At 43.6% G+C, this 15,197-nt stretch overlaps 1 protein-coding gene across 12 annotated transcripts in view; it reads right to left on the reverse strand.

The window, feature by feature from the left end:
* Positions 1-15,197, reverse strand: part of LOC100617493 (zinc finger protein 420-like) — a 31,026-nt gene that overhangs the window by 7,819 nt on the left and 8,010 nt on the right. For 3 of the 12 annotated variants that reach the window (XM_056825421.1, XM_056825420.1, XM_056825424.1), the window contains 4 exons: positions 3,029-3,132; positions 2,572-2,698; positions 2,210-2,278; positions 166-257 (listed from right to left, as the gene is read on the reverse strand). In XM_056825421.1, coding sequence (XP_056681399.1) covers positions 166-257; positions 2,210-2,278; positions 2,572-2,698; positions 3,029-3,132 — 392 coding nt within the window. Of the gene's footprint in view, positions 1-122; positions 1,954-2,209; positions 2,279-2,571; positions 8,220-15,197 lie in introns of those variants that run through there. The other 9 variants (XM_056825422.1, XM_056825426.1, XM_056825427.1 and 6 more) reach the window with 9 other exon arrangements.

Genomic DNA, 15,197 nt, shown 5'->3' on the forward strand with positions numbered 1-15,197 from the left:
CTCCCAGGTTCTAGAAACACCCCAGTTCCCAGGTTCTCTTTCTCTTTTCTAGAGGGATACCCTGATTGCTTCCTTTTCTCTAGAGGGACACCCCAGGTCCCATTCTCTTCTGTAGAGGGATACCCCAGTTCCCCCTCTTCCTAGGCTCCGCTGGTGGGACCCCACCTCCTGCAGTCTTTCCTTGGATGATGGTCCCTCAGAAATGCCCTGGTTTGGCCCTGGAACTTTGGTTTCAGGTATTTCATCAGGAAAAGAACCTGAAAGAGGCAAAACACATGTCATTGCTGCATCTGGAAGGAGAAAGAACCCCTCTGTATAGGGGTGTTTGAGTCTGATTTTTCCATCAAGAAAGAAGACCAAAAGGCCAGAGGGAGGAAGAAGACTGTACCAGACAGTAGAGGGGGGACCTGTAGTCCTGGGCTTAGAGCCTGGAAGACACTGGTCCTGAGTTCTAATCCAGCCCCAGGGGCTTCCTCACTGTGTGACCCTGGGCAAGTCACTTCTTGGTTGTCGCCTCCCCAAAACTAGCTGGAGGAGGGAATGGCCCCTCCACCCTAGGAAGGCTGCCAAGAAGACCAGAATGAGGTTCCAGCCTGTGGGACAGAGGGAGAAATGGCAAACAAGGACTGGAAGTGAATTCTATTGGGCCTCTCCAAAAGCACTTACAAGCTTTTCTGGTTGGATTTCAGAACCTCTTTTCCCCCTTTTTACTTTTTTGAACTCCAGGATGGCCCTCTGGGTCAGGGCCTCAGACCTGCCTGTGGCTCCCACACATGGCCACCCCGCCTGCCTCAGTTTCCCCCTCTGGAAAATGGCGACATTGGCCAGGATGGCTCTGATCGTGGCCCAAGGAGAGGCACGTCCTTGTCGGGATGACCACTCGTGGCACTGGGCGTTCTTCCCCCCAGAGGCTTCTTGCAGTGCTGCCTCTGTTTCCGGAGAATAACAGGAGCTTTTATCCAAAAGTTATTCTTTGTATCACCTCATATGGGGCACTCCTCCCTTCTCTAGGAGAGCGCCTGCCAGCAGCCTTCCGGGATGGGCCTCAGCAGGCTTCAGGCTCTTTCCCAGAATCCCCGGCAGGCGGATTTTACTGGCCTCTTCTGTGGCCAATAGCTGAGGAGCCCAGGACGGCCAGGGGCGGGGCCTCTCTTCCCTGCTGTGTGCCCCTCCCCCCCGCCGCCAGGGTCAGCCGCTTCACCCGGAAGGGCTCCAGAGGGAGGGAAGGGCTATCCGGGGGCTGCTGGCTTCTGCTGTGCCCAAGACTCCCTCTTGCTGTCGGAAGGGGGGAGGGGAAGGCTTGGAAAAGAACCCGCGGGGGCCGGGCCGGGGCCTCGGGTGAGGGGCTCAGCCAGGCTCCCCCGGCTGGGAAGGGTCTGAGGCCCGCTTGGACCAGAGCCTCCCTCCGGCTCCGGGCCGGCTCCAACCCCGAAGCCTCCTCCGACTCTGCCGGCCAGCGGGCTGCGATGTGGCGGGGAAGGACACGGGGGAGGCTGGCAGGGAGCCTCGGCCACTTGGGGGGCTCCGGGGGGAAGGGGCTGCCTCACCCCCACGGTCAGCCCGGCAGGACTCAGTGGCTGCTGACCGCACTGTCCCCTCTCAGCCTGCGCAGCGCCCCCAACCGCTCATCCCACCGAGGCCCCCCCCCCAACCCCGGAGGCCCCGAGACTTGCCACAGGAGAGCTTGGAGCCAGGGAGGCCACAGGCACAAAGCCGGGGACCTGAGTTCAAATCCAGCCTCAGATACATCCCTGCCATGTGACCCTGGGCAAGTCACTGAACTCACTGCCTCAGTTTCCTCATCTGTAAAGATGGAGAAATAACCCCTTGTACCCCAGGAGGGTTGCAAGCATTCCACCAGGTAGTTGTGAAACTGGGCGGGACGCTGGGGCAGCCCCAATGCCGGCCCGTGTTGCACCCCTGGGCAGCTCCCGCAGTCCTCCACCGACTTCTCTGGGGAGGAGATGAAGAAGGGCCAGGTGAGAGGGGAGACCTGGGGGGGGGGGGGCAGAGCAGCTCCATGCTGGGCCTGGCTCTGGGCCCCAACAATGGGCACAAACTGGGCAGCTCTCTGTGCCCCCGCGAGAGGGGCCAGGCCGGGGCTCTGGGAGTCTCGGGGGCTTCCGGGGAGGAGCCCTCGGCTACAGCCATGAGCAAGGCGTGAGGGTGGCTCCCCTCCATCCCCCTGGCTGCCCCGTGGGTCACTCACCGGGCCCCCGGCCCATCCACAGAGCTCTCTCTAGGCGGGAGATCACATCCGACCTGAAGCCTGGAAGCCCTGAAGGTGGCAGAGAAGGGAGTTCTGCGGTGCGATCCTCTTGCACCCTTTCTCTCAGGGGAGAAAAGGCCTCTGAGAGGTCCAGAGGAGAGGGCCTTCTCCCACCCACCTGAGGCTCCGGGGGCCCCAGGCCAGACGGAGAACCCTTGACCCCAGGGAGCCTGGAGGCTGAGGACGGAGGGGCTGGACCCCACCAGGATGGGCTGAGACCTTCCCCGGCTCCTGGGATCCTCCTCCCCATGCGCTCTCCCCCTCCCTGCCTAGGTCCCCTCTGGGTGGATGCTGGGCCTCACCCAGGGCCACGAGGTGCTCGAAGGTCTCCAGCATCACCTCGCGGTAGAGGCTCCTCTGCGCGGGGCCCAGGCGGCGCCACTCGTCCCACGTGAAGAGCACCGCCACGTCCCGGAACGTCAGCGACTCCTGCAAGGCCAGACGCGTCCTGAGCGGGGCTCACAGGGGAGGTCAAGAGCAGAGCCGGGCACAGCTCTCCCCTCTGCATTCTCTCCTGTACACGGTACCTCCAAGGCTCTGCCAGGCTCCGGAGCCCTGAGATTCCGGCCTGCCACCGTGCCCACCACCATGCCTATCTGTAAGGCCTGATCAGCCCTGACTCAGGCCAGTTCCAATGGCCTGAGCTGCCAAGAGAACACCTGAGCCTCTGGCCAAAACAAGTCTGAATAACCAGATGGGAGGGAAGCTAAAGGGGCTGTTTCCACACTTGCATCCATAAGGGGAGAAGCCCGAGCTCACCTGGTGTCCCGAGGTCGGGAGCTTTGGAGACATCTCTTCTCTCCCCACCTCCTCTCCCACTGGGCACAGATCCTGGGGACAGGCAGAGGCCTCTGAAGGCAGAGCTGCAGGGAAGAGAGAAATCACCCGGGTGTCCGGACAGCATGAGGCCCCCGGACTCAGCAGGGGAGATACAGGGGGCCTCACCTTGGTCCTGGGGATGTCTGAGAGACCTTCCACATCAAATGGAAGTGAGAAGCCAAAGGAGGCCCCATGACATCCCTGATCCTTGGAAGCCTGGCAGTGCCCAGGCAGCCAGGGTCAAGGTCAGAGCCCCAGCCGCAGGCGGGCAGTGCCCAGGCAGTCGGGGTCAGAGCTGCAGCCCCAAGCAGGCAGTGCCCAAGTGCTCAGGCAGTCAGGGTCAGAGCCACAGCCAAAGCCATGATCAGTTTAGTACCAAGTCAAAGAAGCCCCCGCAGGGAACTTGAAAGGCACTTGCTAGCAGCCAAGCCAGGGATTCCTAATACAGGCAGAGCTTTCTCTGTTGGTCCTCAAAACTGCTAGGACAATAGAGAGGGGGCTTCCAGTCCAGGGGCCATGATGGGAAAAGGACTGCCCAGCCTATCCAGGAACACAGGACAAAGCAGTTGGATTCTCGCTTCAAGTTCCAGTCTAAGAACTAAGGCTAGAGAGATGAGAAAAGAGAAGAAAGTACAGAACCCGACAGCATATTCTGGCAAACCTAGAAGGGAGGCCCCCAAGACATGTATGAATAAAGTCTCAGGGAAAAAAAAAATCAACCTGATCCCAAGACAATGAGAAAGTCTGGAAGAAATAGAGCACGGCATAAAAAAAAGAACCTGAGAACTGAAAAAAGAACTCTGGAGTGAAAAAAAAATTAACAATGAAACAAAAGATGGAAATATTTCCCAAATAGTGAACTCTATTAGGCAACAGGAAATATTAGAACACAGTCAAAAGATTAGGGGGAGAAAGGGAGAAAATGTTAGCTATCTGATACCAGAAACAACTGACCTGGAAAATGGACAACTTAAGAATTGTTGAACTCCCTGAAAACCACAAACAAAAAACTTAATATATCTCAAGAAATCATACACAGAAAATTTCTCAGATCTATTATGAGGAAGCAAAGTGAAAACAAAAAGGATGGACTAGTCCTCTCCTGAAAGAAACCTTAAATGGAAAACTCCCAGGAATATCAGGGCCAACATCCAGAGCATCCAGGTCAAAGAGAAAAAGTACCATAAGCAGCTAGAAATTGAATCGAAGTCCCCAGGCTCACATAAGACTATGCTACAACTACTAAGAAGGAGAGAAAATCTTGAAGTATGATATTCTAAGAGGCAGCAGATAGACTTACAACCAAGGATTACAAACCCTATAAAACTGAATATGATTCAGCTAGGTAAGAAATGTGTATAGTATTCTATTCTATTTGTAGAATAGGGATAAGTATTCCTGAAAGATCAGAGATTGGCAGAATCTCTGAAATACAAGCATAGGAGATAAGGGAAACCTATTCAAGTAAACTAATTTAAACAATGGTAAAGGTCCATGTGAACTGGAATGACCTCCAGGAATTGATGCAGAGTGAAAGGAGCAGAACTAGGAGAACATTGTACACAGAGACTGATACACTGGTACAATCAAATGTAATGGACTTCTTTTCTAGCAGCAATGCAGTGATCAAGGACAATTCTGAGGGACTTATAAGAAAGAATACTATTTACATTCAGAGGAAGAACTGTAGGAATAGAAACAGAAGAAAAACAACTGCTCGATCACAAGGGTCGATGGGAATATAGACTCTAAATGATCACCCTAGTTCAAATATTACTGGTATGGAAATGGGTCTTGATCAATGACACATGTAAAACCCAGAGGAATTCACCTATGGGAGGGGTTTGGGGGGAAAACAGGGAAAGAGCATGAATCTTGTAACCATGGAAAAATATTCTAAATTAATTAAATAAAATTTTCAAAAAAAATAAACAATGGTAACAGGCAAGATGATCATAATTATGTAGGAACATTTTAATAGGAAGAGAATGGACGAGTGATCCTTTAAACTTCCACTGGCTTCTATAAGGGGAAAAAGAAAAAAGAACCTGGGGGTAGCTTGGTTCCATATTGTTTTTTAACCGGGGGTGGGGGGTGGGGGTGGAAAGTAAGGAAAAAGGAACATTCAAAGGAAAAGATAAAGGTGGAAGAACTTGCTATTTTTTGTAACAAGAACTCTCAAAAAACTTCTGTGAAATCTCTTTCTCTCTTTATTACTTGCTCTGTCAGTCAATCTTTTTAAACGTGCTAACTCGGCTTCAAAACACAGCTGCAAGAGCGGGTGAGTAAAAAACATTTCGATTTCTCCTTAAATTAAATAGAACACAGCTGTTTTAAATCTTAGCAACAGGGCCCTAAGGTCCTGGCTAGGAGAGCTGTTTCTAAATACCCTTTCCTTTAGGGAACAACTGCCTAGATTAGGATTAAGGGAAACCTGGGGAAAGCTTTTGGCCCAGTCCTGCTCCCCATGTGTTTACTTTAGAAATATGTGGATACAGCCAGTTCATAATGTACTTAACAACTGGCTCATCAGCTCCATGACCAAACTTGTAAATATAGAATTCTTTGTCTCTCTGAAATAGCTCATCCCATGGAGCTTATGGCAAAGTCCAATTGACATACTACTTTCCCATGAGGTTTTGATTGTTTTAGCTGTAATATTGTATTTCCTTAAAAAACTCATTTCTCAGTCAAACCAACCAATTGCTCCTTCTAATATTCAACAAAATGCTGAACTAAATACTCAGCTTGAGTTGTTAGAGAAAAGTGTGGGGGAACTCATAGCTTTTATGAAAAACACTAACCCTCCTAGTCAACCCACTGCTCCACCTGCCAACTCAGCTTCAGAACCCCCTTCTCCTAACCAACCCACCCCTACCCCTACCCCCTCAGCCTCAGAAAACCCTGTTCCAAACCAACTCACCTGTCCCCCTGCCCATGCTTCCTATCCCACACCCTCCACTCTAAGTTCACACCCCACCCATGCTTCTGACCCTACCTCCTCCACCCTGAGTTCACACCCCACCCATACTGACCATCCTAATGCCTCCACCTTAAGTTCACACCCTACTCATTCATCCAACCCTAACACCTCTGATCCTTCTGGCACTATGGGACAACAACAAACCCTCTCCCTCAATGTGCCCAAACCTTCTTTTTCTCATACCTACCCCAATGAGAATGAATTAAGAAGCCTAGAAACAGAAACAGGAGTACCAAATAATTCAGATAGGTTATTTGCTTTAAGGGAAGTACCCACTTTTAATAAAGATGGAAACGTGGTATCTGTAAGACATCACACACCTTTTAACCCTGAAGATTTAAATTTAAGGAAGATATTCCATCATTTGAGGAAGAACCAATATTAATTATTAAAAATTTAGAGAACATATTCAGAACTTTTAACCCCACTTGGATGGATACTGAGAATTTGTTAAGAGACATTTTTAACAAAAAGAGAAAAAAAAATATCTCTCTGGCTAATCAGAAAAGAGGTAGAAGAGGACATTATTGGCCAACTGAAGATCCACATTGGAACCCCAATGTTGAACTAGATCACACAAAACTAAACCAGGCCAGAGAAGCATTATTGACAGCTATGAGAGCATGCTCGGATAGACCTGGAAAATGGTCAAAATTTGAAAGAACCCAACAAGAAATTGATGAGACCCCCTCCCATTTTATGGATAGACTTATTGACGTAGGAAATACATATATGGACCTTGATTTATACAGAGAAAGGGACATTAGGCAAATACATAGGCAATTCGTTGAGAATTGTTGTTCAGTGGTGAAAGACTACTTTAAAACTAGCTGTCCTAATTGGGACTCTATGGACCTTGAAGAATTGAGGAGAGTACCAACCTATGTTTATAAGGGTCATGTAAAAAGACCTGAGGAACACAATATGTTAGTGGAAGACTTAAGGAAAGAAATTGAAATGTTAAGGAGACAATTGAAAAATAAGGGAGAAACTATAGCCCCTTTGCAGGAATCCACAGATAAATCAGTAACCTGCCACTTCTGTGGGAAGAAGGGCCACAGAATGATAGAATGTAGAACTTTTCTCAAGATTATTGGAAGGAATACGCAGTTTAATAACAACTTTAGAAATAATAACTATAGAAATGATGATAATCACAGAAACCAGAATTTTAGAAATTATGGAAATAACTATAATGACTATAGAAATAAGAACTTTTAGAAACCAAAATTTTAGAAATAGGAATTGGGAAAATAATGGCAATGTTCCAAATGAAGAAAATGATAAAACCCAACAACAATATATAAGAAATGGTGCTCATCCAAAAAATATTCAAAGTTCTAATGCCCCTCAGGGGGGTGTCCTTCAGGGGGGTGCCCAAGGAACATCCCAAATATAATGAAGGTGGTTCTTCTTAGACTCTATTGATTTTGTTGATATTAATTAACCTTTTTCAGTTTTGTCTTCCCTCCAAATAGTAGGAAAGGATGAACAAAGAACTTGAAACTATGATTGGGAAATTATGCAGTGAGACACATTTAAAATGGCCTGAATTCTCCCTCTGGCCCTATTTTATCTCAGAAGCAGGCCTAGAGGAGACCTATACATCTCACCATTTGAGATGCTTTTTGGACATCCACCTATACAGGCTAAACATTTCTTTCCTGCATATACATCACTATTAGGGGGAGATATTACTATTGTTTCCTATATACAGGAGTTACAGCACAAACTATGTGAACTTCATGAATCTGGAGCTGCAGTACAAGCTGGACCACTAGGCTTTTCACTTCATGACCTGAACCCAGGAGATAAAGTGTATTTTAAGAATTTCAACAACTCAGCCTTCCTGGGAAGGGCCATTCCAAATATTGTTAACTACTCCAACATCTATAAAGGTTGGAGAGAAGGATTCTTGGATTCATTGCTTCATCAACATGCGTGCATCAACTCATCTCTGCTGAGATTGATTGACTGTATCCTATCACATGCATTGGAGATAATCAGAAACAAGTGGATGCTGTTTTTTCGAGGACACATTGAATTACTGATTTTATTTCTTATTTTTATTGCTTTTCTTTTCTTTTGATTAAAATATTTGATTTTTTCTTTATTTTTCTCATTTCTTGTACTAAAAAATACAATCAATATTTTTCTGCAGCAGTATAAGTTATATATATATATATAATATCTATATTTATTATATATATAATATATATATAATATCTATAATATCTATATTATATATAATATAATATATATAATATCTATATTATCAATACTATAATGTCAAGGAATACCCAAAAGCTTTAAAACTGTGGGAACCTGCCATTAATTGATAAAATATTATGAGACTATTATTAATGATTGTGTCTGATTCTAGAAAATGGGATAAAAACAAGGAGCACAGACTTAACCTGAAAAGTGCCAAAAAGAGCACACAGGTCAAAATGAAACCAATCCATGTGGGATTGATGACCTTCTATGCCAATATGAAAGGAGTCGAAATTAGTGTGAGACTCGAGGTTGCGACGCTTGACATATGTTAAGTCGTAGGACTTCCTTGTATCTATATTCTTTGTGAACTACTCATACAAGTACAAAGTTTGACTATCATGCTGGCTCCCTATATCCCTGAGAATGTCAAAAAGGAGAAGAGGGAATGATGCTTCCCTATTAAAATAGAATTCTAGTTCCTTTCCTTCTTATATTATGGCAACTTCCTGTAGTCTTGGCTGCAAATGGGTAGGTGAAATATTACTGCATTCTGTCCTATAGACTTGTGGGATAGAAATTACTTTAAATTTGACTTATACAAGGGCCTATTTTGAATTTTTTCCTTATGTTTTTTGTTGTTTTTCTCTTCTTTTGATAATTAACTTATGCAACCCCATAACTCAACATTGCATCCTGAGCTGAACTGGATGTTTTTTAACACCTACTTCAGGGGGGATTGCATTTTAATTTAAAATCCAATATTTTTTTTTGTTTGAGATTGTATTTTAATAAAAATCCAAGATTTTTGACTTTTTTGTTTGAGAAAGATCTTCAAGGAAGAAGCTTGATGACTCCTAAATCCAGAGAATATCCAGAGAATGAACTGTTGCAGAAAGATGCCAGAAAACCTACACTCATCAAGAAGATCAAGAATGAACTTTGGGTGTGGTTGATTGAACTGAAGTTTGATTGAACATTTATTGTAAATGTATACTTTTATGCCAAGGGGACTGCCCCTAATTTGGCTGTCAATGCGCCTAGCAAAACATTGGTTTTGCTTTCTTTCTTTTCTTTTCCCCCCTAACTGTATAATTTCTTCTTAGAAATTGAATATTGTATAAATCTGTAGTTTGAAGTGCATTTAGGACTACAAGATGATTAGGTTAAATGATCAATGGGGATACTAGTCTCCCAATGATCATCAGGGGGGATTGTGAATCTTAAAAACTGCTCAGACTCTACTTCATAAGATTTGATTAAGCTATTCCCCATTTTAAACAATGGAGGTACTTGATCAGGAATGTATTGGGAACTTTAAAATTACTCTGCCCTGCTCAGACAGTACCTTAGGGGAAGATAAAGTTGTAAAATTCCTTACTGAACAATGAAAAAGTCCCTAACTCATACTTATAGTAAAGCTAGAACCTTAAGCTAGGTCTATTTTTAGATCTACTGCAAAAGGGTGCTAAGTACCTATAAAGGTTAAATCAATCACTAAAAGGTCAAGCAACTTACAAAAGGCAAGCTTAACAAAAGAGGTGTGAAGTTTTAGTCTACCCAGAGAAGGTGAAAAAAGAAGAATGTGAACTAAGAATGGTCAATCCTGGGGAAAATGTCTACTGTGATTGGTAGATGTGAAAATTTAGGGGAGGTTACATAAGAGAAATTTCTCTTTAAAAGGAGTTGGCTCTCTGAACTTAGGGGGAGTTCAGAGGGGTGGGAGTTTTGGAGTTAGTGTGGAGGAGCTGGCTCTCTGAACTTAGCTGGAGTTTTGCTTGGGACAAATCTTGTGGTGAGTAGAGAAAAGACTGACTAGTCTCTTAAGGCTCAGGCCATTTGGCCTAGGCCCTTTCCTACTATTTCCTCTTACTCTGTCTCTCTCCCTTCCCTTAATTCCTTCATTTGTATTAATTAAAATCTCCATACAAATCCAGCTGACTTGGGTATTTTCATATTTGGGAATTTTCCCATGGCGACCACTGATTTTTAATATAAAATCAAGACACTAAAATTATCTTTACAGTTTGGCTGAAACTTTCAGTTTTGGCAATTCACAGTCTTGAAACCACATTTTTCACGGTCACAATGGAGATCACAAAATGACAAGAATATACAAATGTAAAAAATGGGGTAAGTGTAGAACGTTTCTCATGGACGTTATTCTTACTTAAAGATGACCTGAACACACAAATGGTTTTGGTGTAGAAATATATTAAATTCAATGAGAAATAGACCATGAATACATAGCAACATTATAATGGCTGGGGTACTTAACATATCACTTTCAAAACTAGAGACAGTTAACAAAACGGTAAACAAGAAAGGGAGATCCGAGAATATCTGTTGGAAAAGGTAGATATAAAAGCTCTTACAATTACCAAATGAGAATAAGAAAGTGCATACATACTCCTCAGCTGTTCAAGCATCATTACAAAAACTGACCATGTTCTAGGAAGAAAAATGCAATAAGTGCAGAAAAGGAGAAATATTAAACATATTTTAGACTGGGACACCATAAAACTACAATGAATAAAATTCTGTTAAAGAAAGGAATAAAACTTAAATGGATGCTAAATAAGGAACTGGCAGGTCAAAGAAATTTAAAGAAATGGTGGGTTAAAGAACAAACCATGGCAATAATAGACATCTTCAATGAAAATAATGAGGTAACACAAACTTTTGGGACGCTACCAGATCATTCCTTAGAGGAACATTTATATTTTGAAAATACCAAAAAGAACAAAAGAGGGCGCAGCTGGGTGGCTCAGTGGATGGAGAGTCAGCCCTAGAGATGGGGGGTCCTAGGTCCAAATATGGCTTCAGACACTTCCCAGCTGTGTGACCCTGGGCAAGTCACTTGACCCCCATTGCCTAGCTCTTACCACTCTTCTGCCTTGGAGCCAATACACAGTATTGACTCCAAGATGGAAGGTAAGGGTTTAAAAAAGAGAGAGAGAGAGAAAAGACAGATCAGTGAATTGTACGTACAGCTTCAAAACAAAACAAAACAAAACAAAAAAACAACTAAGCTACAAAAAGCACCAAAGACAAAATTTTAGCTAACTTCAAAATAGAGAAGAAACCCAAACTGTCAAAAATCAAAACTGAAAAAAGGGAATTCATAGAAGATGAGGAAATTAAAGAAATCATTAGGAAAAAAATACTTTGCCCCGTGATATGCCAACAAAACTAATAAATAAAATTTTGTTGTTCAGTTCTTTCAGTCATATTTGACTCTTTGGGATCCCATTTGGTGTTTTCTTGGCAAAGATACTGGAATGATTTGCTATTTCCTTCTACTGTTGATTTACTGAGGCAAATAGAGTGAAGTGACTTGCCAAGGGTCACACAACTAGCAAATTGAGGCCAGATTTGAACTCATGAAGATGAGTTTTCCTGACTCCTGGTCACTCTGCCTCCTGTGCCACCTAGCAGTTCCTTAAATAAAATACGTGACTGTTTACAAAAATATCTAATACCAAGGGTTAGAACAAAAATTAGAGAACTAAAGGAATCCAATCTGAGAGGGAAAAAAAAGGTACAAGCCATCAATGAGCTTCCAAAGAAAAACTCCCCAGCCCTAGCTGAATTTCCAAGTAGATTCTACCATTTAAAAAACCAATTGGCTCCAATTTTGTGTAACTTGTATGCAAAACTAGGCAGAGATGACCCCTACCAGAGTCCTTCTCCAAGACAAAGGTAGCCTGGATACTTAAACCAGGAGGTAGGGAGATGGATATGGTACAGTGCCAGAGTAGACAGCAAGAAGACTTGAGTTCAAATTAGGTCACAAATACTTATCTGTATGAGTCTGGGCAAGTCAATAAACTGCCGTCTTTAAGGAAATTCCTTTTTTTTTTTAAACCCTTACTTTCCATCTTGGAGTAAATACTGTGTATTGGCTCCAAGGCAGAAGAGTGGTAAGGGCTAGGCAATGGGGGTCAAGTGACTTGCCCAGGGTCACACAGCTGGGAAGTGGCTGAGGCTAGATTTGAACCTAAGACCTCCCGTCTCTAGGCCTGGCTCTCAATCCACTGAGCAACCCAGCTGCCCCCGGAAATTCCTTTTACATTCATGAGTAGAAGCATTCTTTTAAAATAGATTCTTACTGGTACCTTTGCTTTTCTATTATGAGAATTTAAATTTAGGTTTTATGCTAAATATGAGAATTCTAAAGTAATATTGTCAAAATGACTTAGCAGCTTTATTTACAAAGAAGTGGAAAGAGTGAAAGTGGAAAAATATAAAGAAACAAAGTACTTCCTAATGTGAAAGGGAATTCTTTATTCTATTTTGAATTAATCAACCAAAAAATTTAAAACACCCTTACTTAATACTAAGGAAGTTCACAGCCACTTACTTGGAGAGCTCCACCCTTTTAACCTAATCAGTCAGAAACTTGTGAATCCTTTGATAAGAGTTTATACCTTCAGAGAATGAGAGGTGGATCCCACAGATACTGCCCCCCTGGGCAGTGTTAAGCAATTTGGAAGCTGTGATTGGCCCCTGTGAAGAGGGGAAGGGACAGAAAGTGATGTGGGAAAGGGACTATAAAAAGTCCTGAACTTCTTGTCTAAGGAGTTTCGACTTGTGACTTGTCTCTTGGAAGTGGCTTTGGACTTGGACCTTGGCTTTGACCTCGGAGCCTGGCTTTGCGACTTCTCCAAGTTTTGACTGGGACTTTGGCTCTTGGACTGTTTCTGGGAGGACTTCTCTTGGATCTTTTCCTGGTGAGTGAGTAGCTGGCCTTCCCTTCCTAGCTTCTGGAGAGATTGGTTCCAGAGAGGCCTCCCTTTCTTGGAGCAGGCTGTGTGGGTAGAACCCTTGTTTAAAACACCACAGGGTTCTCTCACTGAGGGTTAACAAGCCCTGCCTTGGTTGCTCCAGACAGCAGAGCAACATTGAGTGTGATAGGCTAGACATTTTCTCTACTCTCTTCTTACATTTCTCTACTTTCACTCTTAATCTCTTTGTAAATAAAGCTTCTAAAAATCATTTTGACTTGAGCTATAATATTTTAAAATCATCAACCACAGTATTATCTTAGAATTCTCATATATATTTAGTTAAACCATAAATTTAAGTCCTTATACTACCTACAAAACACCCTAAATTCAACCCTGTCTCCAGACTGCAAATGCTAATCCAAAAGCGAATCTCACTGGAATCCAAAGTCCAAATTAGGAAGCCAAAATCCAAAGAGCCAGGAGACACTGAAGAATCCAATGAGAACCTTCAGTGCACACAAGGCTAAGACTGCCAGAACTCACACTGGCTCACTGAATTGTCAATTATTTTTTACTAGTAACCTCCTTCAGACATGTGTCTTAACAATGAAGTTTTGAGGTCAAAGAACTTGGGCATTTTGGCCATCCCCCCTTCCCCATCATTCCAAATTCAGAATGGTTTTAACAATTCGCAGCTCCACCAACAATGTATTAGTGTGTCTGCCTTACTCCTCCAGTCTTACCTATTCCCATCTTTTGTCATCTTTGCCAGTTTGTAGTGTGAGGTGTTTTGATTTGCATCCTTCTTGTTATTGATTTGGAGTATTCTTTCATTTTGCTGGTAATCCCTTGCAATTCTTTTAAGAACTGTTCAGTCATGTTCTTTTCTATTCTCTATATATCTTGGATAGCAGATCCTCATTAGACATATTTGATTTAAAAAAAAAAAGTTTTCTCTTCTTACGTAACTTCTTCCATTATCCTAGATGAGATCATTTTATATAAAAGCCTTTTGATTTCATATAATCATAATGATCTATTTTATTTATTATTATTAATTCTGTCCCTTGTTTGCTTAAGAATTTATCTTTGAGCTCCTTCTGTAAACAGTATATGATCGCCTTTCTCCTCTAATTTTTTCATGGTTAGGGAGTTCTTTCCTAGGTAAAACATTTTAGATTTTACTGAACACTGGGCTGAGTAAAATTATTTCTGATTCATCCTTATCTAGTCTGTTCCCACCATAGAGTCTCCTATTTTTAACCAGTACAAAATGGTTTTGATTAGTGCTTCTGTATAGTTAGAGATCTCAGACTCCTTTGTGCTTCTTTTCATTATTTCCTTTCTTAGTCTAGGTCTTCTGTGCATGTTGTTATTCTGTGTAGCTATGGGAAGTGGCTCTTTGGCAGTATGAGACCAGACATAAACTTTGATAGTGTTGCTCCTTTCCATATCAGTGTGGCCCATACACAGCCACTGAACATTCTTCTAGCTATTTCAGGTGCTCTTTAGTTCTTGAAGGGGCCCTTGGCCGTCTTGTCTGGACGTAGTCCCAGGGATGTGACTGGCTATTTCACGTCTTCTTGGTCACTTGGATTAGGACTACCTTTTGGTTGTGCCTTATGGACTGTATTATTCCATAGAGAAGCTGTTGGTTTTCTAGGGGTTTATTCTATAGCAGGTCATTTAGTTAGCATCTACATTTCTTTGTCAATCTTCTAAGTAAACCATGAGGTCAGCAACCAAGAGAGTTTTTCTCTGTATGCCATTAATTTCTCTCTTATTCTATTGAGACTGCTATTATCTCTGTATATAATAACAGGGAAGGGGGCACCCTTGATTTACCCCTCAGTTAGAGGGAAAGCTGGGGTTTATGGGGTGTTCGGGGAGAATTAGCACCCTAGTGGGGCTTATCCAAACCTTTGGTGCCCACCTTTCACCCAACTCTCAGGGGGCACCCCAGGAAAATGGTCTTGGCAGACAGGCTCAGTCAGGTTGAGGGAAACCAATGGCCCCCAAGCCCAGTAGTGAGTTAGGGAGTGTCTACCCCAAGCACATGAGGCCTTCCTTCCCCAGGGAATGGGCAGATGAGGACAATTTGTGGCAACTGTGAAGGCAGCTGAGCCAGGGCTGTGGAGGGCCCAGAGCTTGGTCAGATCCCTGTATTCTGGGCCATGTCCAG

This window comes from Monodelphis domestica, chromosome 4, assembly GCF_027887165.1.
Source record: "Monodelphis domestica isolate mMonDom1 chromosome 4, mMonDom1.pri, whole genome shotgun sequence".
NCBI lineage: Eukaryota > Metazoa > Chordata > Mammalia > Didelphimorphia > Didelphidae > Monodelphis > Monodelphis domestica.